The sequence below is a fragment of the Conger conger genome, chromosome 4, assembly GCF_963514075.1.
Source record: "Conger conger chromosome 4, fConCon1.1, whole genome shotgun sequence".
Taxonomy (NCBI): domain Eukaryota; kingdom Metazoa; phylum Chordata; class Actinopteri; order Anguilliformes; family Congridae; genus Conger; species Conger conger.
This window is the reverse complement of record NC_083763.1, coordinates 4,512,487-4,525,480: the sequence shown is the minus strand read 5'-3', so window position 1 is coordinate 4,525,480 and position 12,994 is coordinate 4,512,487. Positions and strand designations below refer to the sequence as shown.

Here is a 12,994-nt window from a genome sequence, read left to right as displayed (position 1 = left end):
CATAACATTTTAAAATAGTTTGTTTTACATATTTACATTGCCATAAAATACCTCTGCACTGAGATTGAGAAATACAATGCTGCAGAAATATGTCATTTGTACAGCATTTTTACAGTCGCGATTCCTCCCGATTCAGCTCTGACGTGGTGTAGCTCCAGCTCCACCGGAGCCATCACTCTTATGAATCTAAATGAAAATTGATCCGTTAGAACGAGAACTGCACGAGCAGCACTCCGAGACGTAATGAATCACTTTTCATACCGGGCAGAATCTAATGTGTCCAGTTCTATAACGGGATTCATTTGTACCATGTCCTGATTCTGCAAGCCCGGTATATTTTTAGAAGACACTTGAGCTTGGCGTTGAGGGCTGATGAGAACCTCATTGGCAGAGTCTTGTTGGTGAATTCTCTTAACGTGAAACTAGAAGATCAGAGCTACGAAATGACATATCACTTGTCGACCAATCCGTTTTGGAGATATGGCTTGTAAAACTATGTGTGTCTTGACAGATGTGGCTTTCGAGAAAGTAGTCTTCAAGGTTGTGTGTGCGTGTTTGTCACCTAGATTCTCTCCTAGAAGTGACCGAGGTCTGAGACCTGGCCTATCAGCTACTGCTGTGCAGAGGTCTGAGTAGTTGAGGGCAGGACAATAGGTGCAAGTGTAAAGCTTGTATTGTATTAGATATCGTATTGTTGTACTTGGGTATTCTATCTGCCAACCATGGTATGCCAGTTCGGAAGTTGTTGTATTCTTCAAGGGTTCCGATTGTATCTGTACGGTCACGCTAGGACTCGGAACTGTACTGTCCTCTCGGGTCCTCTTCACACTTGTTCCTGTGTTCGATCTGCACTTCATTGTACGTCGCTCTGGATAAGAGCATCTGCTAAATGGCTGTAATCTAATGTAATTAAATTTCACTTTTGTTCTTCATTGACATGTTGGCCACCCTTTCCTGTCATTATAATTTCGTAATGCTATCATAATCGTGATACAGCATAACCGGCATTCAGAGGTCGGCAATGTGCTCAAAGCTTATTTAAAGCACTATATTAAAGTTTTGTCATGAATCAATTGAATCCTTCTCCGATGGGGTATCAGAGGCGGACAGGTTAATGTCAACATGGCTTGTGTCAAGATGGGACAACAGTAGCTCAAGTGTTTCCGTAAAACTGGTCACCAGTTGCTGCCGATGAGCTGGTTGGTGCCTTGCATGGCAGCCTTTCATCGTTGGTGTGTGAGCGTTAATTAATAAAGATAAAAAATGGATAAAAGATTGTAAAAGCAGTCCATTCACCATTCACCAAGATGGTCCTCATCTCACATGGGAACTGTTGGCTTGTGTGGGAGAACCATCACAGTTTGCCCTGCCAATTCTATATAAACATCTCCTTGGGAAAAAAAACTGGAATGTTTTTAAGGGAGTGAACTGTTTTTAAGCAAATGAGTGAACTCAAATTGGAAAGAAATGTGTTCCCATTCATAATGTTTGCATATGTTACAAGTAAATCGATTTGAACATAATTATCTTGAGAAGAATGCTTTGTCTGTATTACCAGTGACAAATTTTGTCCACGGAAGATTTCTCTAAAACAGCATAATCATTTGCACAGCGATACAGATACTAATAATACTAATAACTGTTCATATTCAACTCTTTCTGCCTCAGCTCTGTTGATATGGCACATAGAATCACCTGAATCTGCTCAAGGCTATTGCGAATCATTCTACAGCCAGTTAAAAACTTTCTGCAGAAACAGCTTTCACAAACAAGTCCCATTTTGCTTATTAAAAAAACCCCAAAAAAACAATACACCAGAGGGCACGAAAGCAGTGGGTACACTATATGAACTGCACCGTAGATCAGACAGTGGTAGCTGAGCTCACATTTCAGTTCAAAGGTCATCCAAGGTACACTGACCATGAGCGTAAGAGCAATAAGGCTATTCTGGGGCTTGGTTTAGCTCAGGGGTGCACAGCCAGGGCCGAACCATTTCAGGATTTTGAGGCAACTTCTGCTCTTAAGTATGTCATTAGCTGCTCAATCATACTGCATCTTTGGTCACTTGTATCAGCAGCAGCTGCAGTCACAGACTGCAGGTGTGTCCAAAATATTACGCTGTGATCCAGTGCAGGAGTCAACCAGTGTAGCTCATAGAGTGGTCAGAAAAATAAAATTAAGGTAATTGGTTGGAACAAAAACCAGCACGCGGACTCGCCCTCCGGGACCGGAGTTGTGCAGCCCCGGTTTAGCTATAGATTGGTTTTGGTACCTCTATGAAATTGGCTCGCGTGACATATTGTGGCAGTTTGAATAAGGCGTCGGGGGGTTTTAGACTAATTGTCCTTCTCTCCCCGAGCAGTGGAGTGGCAGCCGGGCACTTTGAGGCCCCGCGCCGAACAGATGTTTTTACGTCAGGCGGGACATCCGCTGCTTCTGCTGCTCCCACTGCACTTAAGCCATTCCGGGAGCAGTTACTCTCCGCAGTGACACCAATTTAATGAGCGTGGCTAACGGGATAGCTTAGTAGGCCTGTGTGTTCCTCCCCTGAACTGTTGCTACTCGTGAGCCTGTCTGCAACGTCTGCGGCGTGAAATACATGCTCACACTGAGGACATGAACACCGGAGTTGTAAGCAGAATACCAGTGAATACCAGTGTTGTAAGGGTTTTATTTGGTACAGTGAATATTAAGTGTTTAGTCTTAGAAAGAGGGAGGTTTAATTGTTGCGTCATTCATAAATAGGTGTTCTAATCACACCATTAACTGGGTGAACTGAAAACCTCACAGCTGCTTTTCAGTCCAAATTGCTATGATATTTGCTACGATATAAGCAAGTTGTTGTTGTTACCTGCTACAGATGTGTCGCGTACATTTATAGTAATTAACAAATTAGTCCTAATCATTCCCACACACAATTAGTAAACAAACACAGACCACACATGTGCGGTCTACAGCTTGTGATCTAGGAGCTGCCATTTTGACTGCGGGTGATTATTTAAAACCGAGAGAGGCTATTGGAAAATGTCCGCCCTCTCCATTACAGCCACGAGCCCATTAACAGCATCTGTGAGCTCTGTCATCTCGGCTAAAAGATGCGCTTTGGCAGTCGGCTGCCTTGCAGCCATCGATTTTGCTCAGGATCCATGCAAATGGTGCATTTCAGAAGTACGGTAGCCTACCGCGGGGGAAGATGATGGATGCGTAGACATCCTCCGCGTTCAGGGCCGATTGTGTGTGTGACAGATGCGGTCCCGCATTGTTTCACGGCGCGTCTCATTTGTCATGTTTTGGGGACGAGTGAAGTTGATTTTCCTTCCTGAATGAATGCCATATTGGGCATGACTTCTTGTCCACGCCTGGCCGGTTTTAGCTGACCCCTGCGGTTCTCTGTGTGATGGAGATTAGGAGCGCGAGTGAGCATTTGAACGTTCCTCTATAAGGTACGCTCTCAGAAATGAAGGTACGAAAAGTGCCGGAAAAGGTACAAAAGCTTGCCACTGGGGTGGCGCCCCGATAAATGGATTAATAATAACTTTGTACCTTTCTTGTTTGTAAAAGGTGCTTATTTTTACCAAAAAGAACAGTATTGTACAGTACCTTTCAGGTTACATTTGTGAAATTTGTTCCTTAAAGAACAAAAATGTACCTCTAATGTACCCTTATTTCAGAGAGTGTATAATGGTGCTACTCAACTCCATGTGCTGCGGGCCGCAGGTATTCGCTCCTACCGTGCGCTACACCACCTGACTTCACTCATACTTTCACCTACTCGGTTCAGATAACAAGCTCATTAGGGAAATCAGGTGGTGTAGCACGTGGTAGGAGCAGATTCCTGCAAACACTGTAGCCCACGGGATGAGGAGTTGAGTAGGACTGGTGTCATCGGCCCATCCAGGGTCAGAGCGTTTGGTAGAAGGAGCGTTTGGTTGGGCTCTGAGTGTTTCCCTTGGCGGGTTAATCAGATCTCTTGTTACTTGTGTTCGGCGCTGTTTGAGACTTTCGGTCAGAGGCTGCGGAGCAGAGTCTAAATGAAATCCCCCTTTGTCCGCCCCGGTTTCCCCTCTTTCAGTCCCGTATAAGCTCCACGCTGGACCTCGGCCAACCCTAATTTGTACGGGCGCCCAGCCCCAGATATTGTGACCCATTCTAACGTTGACCTGAATCGGGACTAACGATGAGAACTACGGTGAGTTTCCGACTGAGGTGACCTCTCTCCCTTTCTCCCTCTCCCGCTCGATCCTGGGAACGGCCCGGTTTCGGGGGGGGGGGGGGGGGCTTGGAGTCCGGGGGGGGTCCGCTAACGAAGCTGTGTTTGTGCCCCCCCCCCCCCCCCCCGAATAAGAGCGGCAGTGTCGGGGGGGGGGGGGGTAAACAGGACGGAGGAGATAATGGGGTTTTGTTTCCTTTCAGATGCCGTTCCTATGAGGACTGCTGTGGAACGCGCTGCTGTGTGCGAGCCCTGTCCATACAGAGACTATGGTACTTCTGGTAAGTACTGCAGCGACACTGGCTATTGGGCCGTAAGAGCGGTCGTCTCATTGGCTCAGGCCGTAAGAGCGGTCGTCTCATTGGCTCAGGCCGTAAGAGCGGTCGTCTCATTGGCTCAGGCCGTAAGAGCGGTCGTCTCATTGGCTCAGGCCGTAAGAGCGGTCGTCTCATTGGCTCAGGCCGTAAGAGCGGTCGTCTCATTGGCTCAGGCCGTGAGAGCGGTCGTCTCATTGGCTCAGGCCGTAAGAGCGGTCGTCTCATTGGCTCAGGCCGTAAGAGCGGTCGTCTCATTGGCTCAGGCCGTGAGAGCGGTCGTCTCATTGGCTCAGGCCGTAAGAGCGGTCGTCCGGCAGTCTGGAGGGGTTGCCGGTTCGATCCCCCGCCCTGGATCCCCCGCCCTTTTGAGCATGTCGTGTGAGTGTGAGTGTGATTGTGTGTGTGTGATTGAGAAGCATCAATTGTACAGCGCTTTGGATAAAGGCGCTACATAAATGCCAACCATTTACCATTTCCTGCCCGAGAGTGTCCGAGCCCTCTCTAGACGGAGACTGTGGTACTTATGGTAAGTGCTGCTGTGTCACAGTCTTCACTATCCTGAGACTGTGGTATGTATGGTAAGTTCTTCCGTGTCATAGTCCTCTCTATACAGAGACTATGGTACTTATGGTAAGTAAGTATGCCGCAGTGTTGGAGCTAGCCGTTCGCTGCAGTGGCTGCAGTGTTTGAGTGCTAATGTGTTGCAGTGGTTCAGGCTCTTTCTCTCTCTCTCGCTATCTCTCTTACTCTCCTGACTCTCCCTCTCTCTCTATCTCTCTCTCTTACTCTCCTGACTCTCTCCCTCTCTCTCTTTCTCTCTCTATCTCTCTCTCTAACTCTCCTGACTCTCTCCCTCTCTCTCTCTATCTCTTTCTCTCTCTCTCTCTCTCTCTCTATCTCTCTCTCTTACTCTCCTGACTCTCTCTCTCTCGCTCTCTCTTACTCTCCTCACTCCCTCTCTCTCTCTCCCCCTCTCACTCACTCCTCTCTCTCTGTACTCTCTGTAACTCTTCCTCTCTCTCCCTCTCTGTTTGGGGGGGGGAAGGCAATGGTGTGTGACAAGGGTGTTTTTCTTTTGAAGTTTGTGTTTCTTGGCTGATATTGGGTTGTTTTGTCATTTATGCTAAATTATTAATTGAAAAATATATTTCAGTAAAGGGGCATCAAAGTCAAAAGTCCCTCTCTCTCTCTGTAGCTCTCTCTTTCTCTCTGTCTAGCTCTCTCCTCCTCTCCTTCTCTCCCTCTCTCTGTAGCTCTTCCTCTCTCTCTCTCTCTCTCTCTCTCTCTCCTCCTCCCTCACTCTGGGAGATGTAGTTTTTCTCGTCATTTCCTGCCCCCCCGTGTCCTGAGGTCACGGGGTCACGCTGAGCGATCAATAGGCTGCGGGGGTTCAGATGGCGCAGTGGAGGCGGGGGGCTAATCTCTCACGTCTTCTGTGCCTGGGATTCTCCCGGGCTTCCAAACGACACGTCCGCTGGGTAATCAAGGGCCGGAGGTGGAAGGTGGGAGGTCTCAAAAATAACGGAGTTGACGATCAATACTAGCTGTTCCCTCCCACACACGGCTGATTCCTGAATGGAAGTCAATTTTAATGCTGGCATGTGTCAATAAATATTGTATAAAAACTACCCTGCTGAAAAAAAACAGCTCAAGCTAGGTTTTAAAACAGCTGGTAGCTGGTTGACCAGTTCGGACCAGATCGACACTCAAAATGGTTTGACCAGCTCAAGCTATGTTTTGAAACGGCTGCTAGCTGCTAATTCCAAGCTGGTCATCGCTGGATTTTACAGCAGGGCATGCATTTTAAAATGGCTTGTCTTGTGTGGTACTTGTGGTCGTAATGCACGATACTATGAGGAATTACTGTAGGTAGCAGCTTAGTTGATGGTCCATGGAGGCAATTTGAGAATGTGTTTTTTTTTAAATATTTAAACATTTTAATGCAGGCCATGCGAAGATTAGTGAGGTCAGTGTGCAGATTTTAATAGCGTCTTATGAAAAGGTTATCAAAAATCCCACCCCGAAAGAACTCTAAACCTCGTACTAATCATTCAATTAGCTGCAAATCAGAGCTGGTGCATAGATTCTGCTGTTGCCAGGGGTGAAATTATCCTTTTGAACCTCTCTGAATAATGCACCACGGTACACACTAATAGCTTTTTCCTCTCTCGACATCACACTCTGCCGGCCGAGTTATCTGATGCCATTTTTGAGCATTATTTAGCATCTCTTTGTCCCTGCCTGCACCATGGAAACTCTCATATCACCGGGGTCTTGTTTTTTTTCTCCCAGGGGAACAAGGTCTTGGACTTCATTATGTGTCTGTGACAGGTGTTATGCTTTAAACACGTTCAAGGCCTCTTCAGATACTGCTCGCTGTCTGAATTGTGGAATCACTTTTGCTCATTCTTTAAAGAAATGTAATAACACATATTTTTCCACTTCGTTTGGGGAAATTCAGTGATGTCTATCTTCTGTCTAACAAAAGGGAAAAATGGGTTGTTAAGAAAAATGGGTTGTGTGGACCTAAATACAGGTCTTAATGGGTGATCAGGCTCACACTCCCTACTGCAAACAACCCCACATTGCCGCTTTCTTGATTGGGGCACCCGAGAGAACCAATCGCATCAACGTCTGCCCTCAGAACGCACACCATTACAATGACATTACAAGGCATTTAGCAGACGCTCTTTATCCAGGGCGAGGTACAACGAGTGCAGGTCAAACACAAGCACAGGTGTGACCAGGTAAATAAAACTCCGACTGTAGGCGCAGGCTTCGACAGCGCGCATGCTAATCAGCGACACGCTCGCCGTCCCACAATGCATTGCCTGCCCTGGCCCCCGGCAGAGCCGTGCTGCGGTGGCTTCGGCTCCGGCTCACAGGAGGGCGATGCTGATCGCACGTGGCACCTCTCGCGTGTCCCTGGAAGAACCTGGCGAAAACAAATCACCGACTCGTTGTTACGGCGCGGCAAGCTGGTGTCCGCCTCCCTCCAGCCCTGAGCTTTGAGACTGTGAGATTCACTATTTTTTTTTTTGCTATTCTTGCACTTATTCATTTATTCAGAGTTATGATGTTGCCTGAAGAACACGCAGATGCAGAGTAGCTCAATTCGATTTTGTTCACAGAGGACCGTCACAAAGATGCTCTACAGAGTAACAGAGGGGAAATAGCAGCCCCGAGTCCCCAGATAGCAAAAGTTAAATAACATCCCTAGTGGAGAGTAAAACCCTCAAACAGGGGCCAGAAAAAACTGCCCGATGGGAAGAAATCTCAGGAGGAACCCGGCTATAGGGGGGCGCCCATCCTCCGCTGGCCTAGAGGTTTGAGTTGGTAACAGTTGAGGTTTTTAACTCGCAGGCAGAGTAGAAAGTCCAGCTCATAGTTCATTACTCCATTACTTCAAATACGGGGCAGCCTGTAGTCTAGTGGCTAAAGTAAATGATTGGGACCCGGAAGGTTGGTGGTGCATGTGTAGCCACAGTGAGATACACACAGCTGCAAGGCCCCTAACCCCGCATTGCTCCAGGAGAAGGATTGTCACTTGCTTAGTCTAATCAACTGTAAGCCGCTTTGGATAAAAGAGTCAGCTAAATAACAAATTATTATCAAATTATTCTGGTTACACGAGACAGCGTTTTGAATGTAATTGTGGCTCCGGTGGTCAGCGAGACATCGCTCGGAAATGTCACAGCTCCCGTTCATTTGTACAATCCCCGTCTGGATTAATGTGCCGATTTGGGTACAGATAATTGCAGTCTTGGTTCCCGGCTTGAGGTATGGCGGTATTAAGCCGTAAAAAAGGATGACATCTCCGTGTTGGAGCACCGCGTGTTCCCCCGTGCCGCCGGCTCGGACCGGAATGAGAAATCGCGCGTGCGTGAGCGTTTTTGAGAGACGCCGCCGCTCTGCCCGTACTGTAAATAAGCAGGAGAAGGCTTTCCGTGTCATCAGCGCGAGTCTCTTCAATCCCGCCGGCTCATTACGGAGCCTCCCCACGTCTTGACGGGGGACGCTGGAGGCCTGCGGGGCGCTGTTCGGTGAGACTGGCGTAGAGAACTCAGAACGGCGTAGTTTCCTTTTGTTCCTGCGGCCCCCCACACAACACACAACACACAACACACAACACAGGAGCAGCACAGCCCACCCTGCACCTCTGCTCTGGAACCATTGTAATAATAACTTGGTTGGCATTTATAGAGCACCTTTATCCAAAGCGCTGTACAATTGATGCTTCTCATTCACCCGTTCATACACACACTCACGGCGATTGGCTGCCAGGCAAGGCGCCGACCAGCTCGTCAGGAGCATTTAGGGGTTGGGTGTCTTGCTCAGGGACACTTCGACACAGTCCGGGCGGGGGATCGAACTGGCAACCCTCCGGCTGCCAGACGACCGCTCTTACTGCCTGAGCCATGTCGCCCCATACTTGCTATTTAATTTAGCTGACTCTTATCTAACGTGACTTACAGTTGATTAGATGAAGCACCCTTGAGCAATGTGGGGTTAGGGGCCTTACTCAAGGAAGAAGATTGTCTCCTGCTTAGTCTAATCAACTGTACGTGCTGTGGATAAGACCGTCTGCCAAATACCATTAATGTAATGTGAAAAAGACACTGGACACAAGATTCAACTGAGGAAACCTGTTGACCATACATTACATCATTTAGCTGATGCTTTTATCTAAAGTGACTTACAGTTGATTAGACAAAGCAGGGGACAATCCGCCCTGGATCAATGCGGGGTTAAGGGCCTTGCTGAAGGGGCCCAACAGCTGAGCTGATCTTATCACGGCTACACTGGGGCTTGAACCACCAACCTTCCAGGTCCCAGTCATGCACCTTAGCCTCTAGGCTACAGGCAGCCCCCCCGCATTCGCGGGTACAGTGAGGTAAGCCATAAAATACCCTTTCCTTCAGTGAGCAGATCGAAAGGCTTGCGTTTTTGCCAACAAATGGGTCGCATTAGCGATCTGGCAACAGAGCAAAAAGAAGGAAGAGGGATGGTTGGCCAAATTTAGGGTGCTACATTTTTAAGTAATTTTGAGTCTCTGCATTCTATATTAATGTACTGAAAGAGGATGCAGCCTGCCCTGCAAATCCCTCCAACACCCCCCTCCGCCCCCAACACCCGCACCCCCCCATGACACAGTGTAATCAATACAGAATGCACTGGAGGAAAGAGAGCGCTGGCTGACTGTTCGTGCCGGCTCAGCACTTTCTGCTGCGCTGGGCTTAAATCTGATTTCTGACTCGCGTTCTCTCTCTCTCTCTCTCTCTCTCTCTCTCTATTCTAAGTAGCATCTCCCACAGCAGGCAAATTAAAATGTCACCATATGCTCTCAGAAATTGAGGTACGGAAGCTTCCCTTTACAGTAGGCATGTAACATTGTAACCCTAGCCAGCAATATAGTGTAATTAATTTGTAGGGCGGCCTGTAGCGTAGTGGTTAATGTAAATGACTGGGACACGCAAGGTTGGTGTGTGGTTCTAATCCCCGGTGTAGCCACAATAAGATCCGCACAGCCATTGGGCCCTTGAGCAAGGCCCTTAAACCCTGCATTGCTCCAGGGGAGGATTGTGTCCTGCTTAGTCTAATCAACTGTACGTCGCTTTGGATAAGAGCGTCTGCCAAATGCCAATAATGTACTGAACCTTTTTTGTTTGGAAAAAACATACTCATTTGCACCCGACAAGTGCATTACTGTACTTTCAGGGTAAATTTGGGAAGTTTGATCCCTGACAGAATTCAAACGTACCTCCACTTCGCTTTTATGTCTCAGACTGTAATTTGAGTCAGGGAGGCGAATTAGACTGCAGAGACATACATTGTCATTTTAATTTATCGGAAGTCGTTTAAGAAAGTATGTGTCCAAACTGTGCTTCTTGGAGGTATATAAAATTATTTTTTAAGAAGATGAATAATTAGGTCATTACTGTGCTGTTGAATTCCGGTGCATTCTTAGGGTGATTTCTCACAATTATCCTATTGAAATGTAAATGTTTTCAGCGGAAACGGCAGTCAAATGACTGGCACGGGAAGCAGAGATGGTAGCGCTACATTTTATGACAATATCCCCTTGATATAAAATAAAATACCGTAAAAAAAACAAAACAGAAACATAAAGAGATGAATAGCCCTAATGTCTCCGTAATGACTTTTTCAAAATTGTGATGAAACAGGCACTCAAATTTAAGCCGTTATCCAGTCAACTTATCGTCTTCATCGTGCAGGATGGCCCCGTGGGGTTTTCACACTGCAACCAGGTCGAATAGCTTTTTTATGGAACTGTTTTGGCACGTAATAGTAATGGCCGGCTCGTTATAGTGAAATTGGTCACTGTTCATTGATCTGCAGGATGGATTTATAATGGATTTCTGACTGCCCTGAATGGGAACTGCAGTCAGAAATCCATTAGGAATAATGAATTATTGTGCGGCCATGGAGACTCCGGGGGTGTAGTTTATCAAACCCCGGGTCTCGTGTCCTGGTTTCAGACCCGAAATCTTCATGTAGAAGTATGTCTGTCCACCACCTTCCATCAGTGTTAGCATGTTAACAACATATTACTGCCACTGACACTATTATCCAGCAACTTTCATCAGTGTTAGCATGTTCAGATGATATTACTGCCATTTAGCAGACACAATTTCAGCATTTATCTTATTATTTACTCTGGTATAAAACTATATTTCTTTTCTTTTTCCATATTTCATGCATTGCATATTTTATATGTTCTAAATATTTAAAAAACATTTTGACAATAATTGCATTGTGATTCAGAAACGGTATATAACACCTTCATAAGCACTATGTAAGCATTCATAAGAGCTTATGTCAATAACCGCAAATAGGCATATGGTGTGTTATGTCGACATTGATGCAGCAAGTGACATTGCCGTGATATACCAAGTGAACTGAAGTGAAGTTAAATTCATAACAAAGGATAAAAAGTTCAGTGTTACGTATAAAGATATTTGTTATGTATTAGCACACTTGTATTGACCTTTGCATTGCTATAGACATCTGCCCATCAACTCAAAGGGCAAGAGACCTAAATGACAATATTGACACACAGAACTGACGGGTTGCATGGCCAGGATGACGTGTGACTGGAGCCATGACATCAGGCTGGTATTTCAGACAGAAAGAGGACACATTAGATGGTAAAATGGTAAATGGTTGGCATTTATATAGCGCCTTTATCCAAAGCGCTGTACAACTGATGCTTCTCATTCACCCATTCACACACACACTCACACACCAACAGCGATTGGCTGCCATGCAAGGCACCAACCAGCTCGTCAGGAGCATTTGGGGGTTAGGTGTCTTGCTCAGGGACACTTCGACACATCCAGGGCGGAATCGAACCGGCAACCCTCCGACTGCCAGACGCCCGCTCTTACCTCCTGAGATAATGTCGCACAATAAGGCCAGTGGGGCTTTTCAAAGCGGGGAAATTCAAATTCAAGTAAGACCACCGCAGCGCTTTCATTCCGACTCTACAGTTCGCCACTGCATCGCTGGTGCTGTTCAACCCAGTTTACATCAATTTCCTCTTTCCCCCCTGAGCTGCTGCCAAGCAACAGTGTTTGCATTTAAGTGCTTATTTACCTCCAGGCTGGTTCGCTTACAAAATGGAGTCATTTCCACACGGTAATCAAGTGCGGAAGTGCTGAGGTGTGTTTTTATGAAACCGTCTCTTGACTTTGCCTTTTTTTCCAGCTCTCCAGGTAGGCTGCCTGCAAGCTGTTCGTCTTTAAATAAAAATTTGCATAGACCGAGAAGAGAAAGCACACGCTCTCTCGCTCGGTCTTTTGAGATTTTTAAAAACAATCGAGTTGTTGATAGCGTCGTTTCAGAGAAACTTAAGTAAGCAGGAGAAGTGCACTTGAAATAAAGCGTTACCCACTGCGATAACGCTTTTATTTTACGGCCCGTGTTTTTCCCTGTGTACTTACTGGGTAAATACACAGTCACTTGTGTAATTATTAGAACTGCTTTTAATTTGAGTGGTAAGTACTATGAAACAGTGGTAATTACTGTGGAAAGTACTAGGCAATTAATGGGCTGCAAAATGGAGCGTTGCCCAAAAAAACTTTGCCAGCTTTCAGGAAGACCTATTTGTCTTCTCAGGACAGGAAGAGGTGGACAATCTCCACTGATGGTTGCTTTGAGACCATAAGCACACACTGACCCAGTGCCATGGTAACAGTATGAGGTTAATCCTGATTGGCTGATTGACATGACAGAGTAATGGCAGTTTATAAAACATTCTGTCACCACTGTAGGAACTGAACATTCCACCATTCTTTCCCATGGAACTTTTTTTCCCTGGAAAACCTTCAATATCTAGGAAATTATGGGAAATGTGAATATGAACAAGCACTCCATTCTGGACCAGGTCCAGTTGGTTTGGTGTCGGTAGCTCGAAAAACTGTGGGAGGACTAGGCTGTCAAGAAA

General features: G+C 46.5%; 1 protein-coding gene across 1 annotated transcript in view; it reads left to right on the top strand.

Moving 5' to 3' along the window:
• Positions 1–12,994, top strand: part of LOC133125758 (WW domain binding protein VOPP1-like) — a 74,365-nt gene that overhangs the window by 45,043 nt on the left and 16,328 nt on the right. Inside the window, exon 3 of the mRNA XM_061237334.1 lies at positions 4,414–4,491. Within this exon, the coding sequence (XP_061093318.1) occupies positions 4,414–4,491 (78 nt within the window). The remainder of the gene's footprint in view (positions 1–4,413; positions 4,492–12,994) is intronic.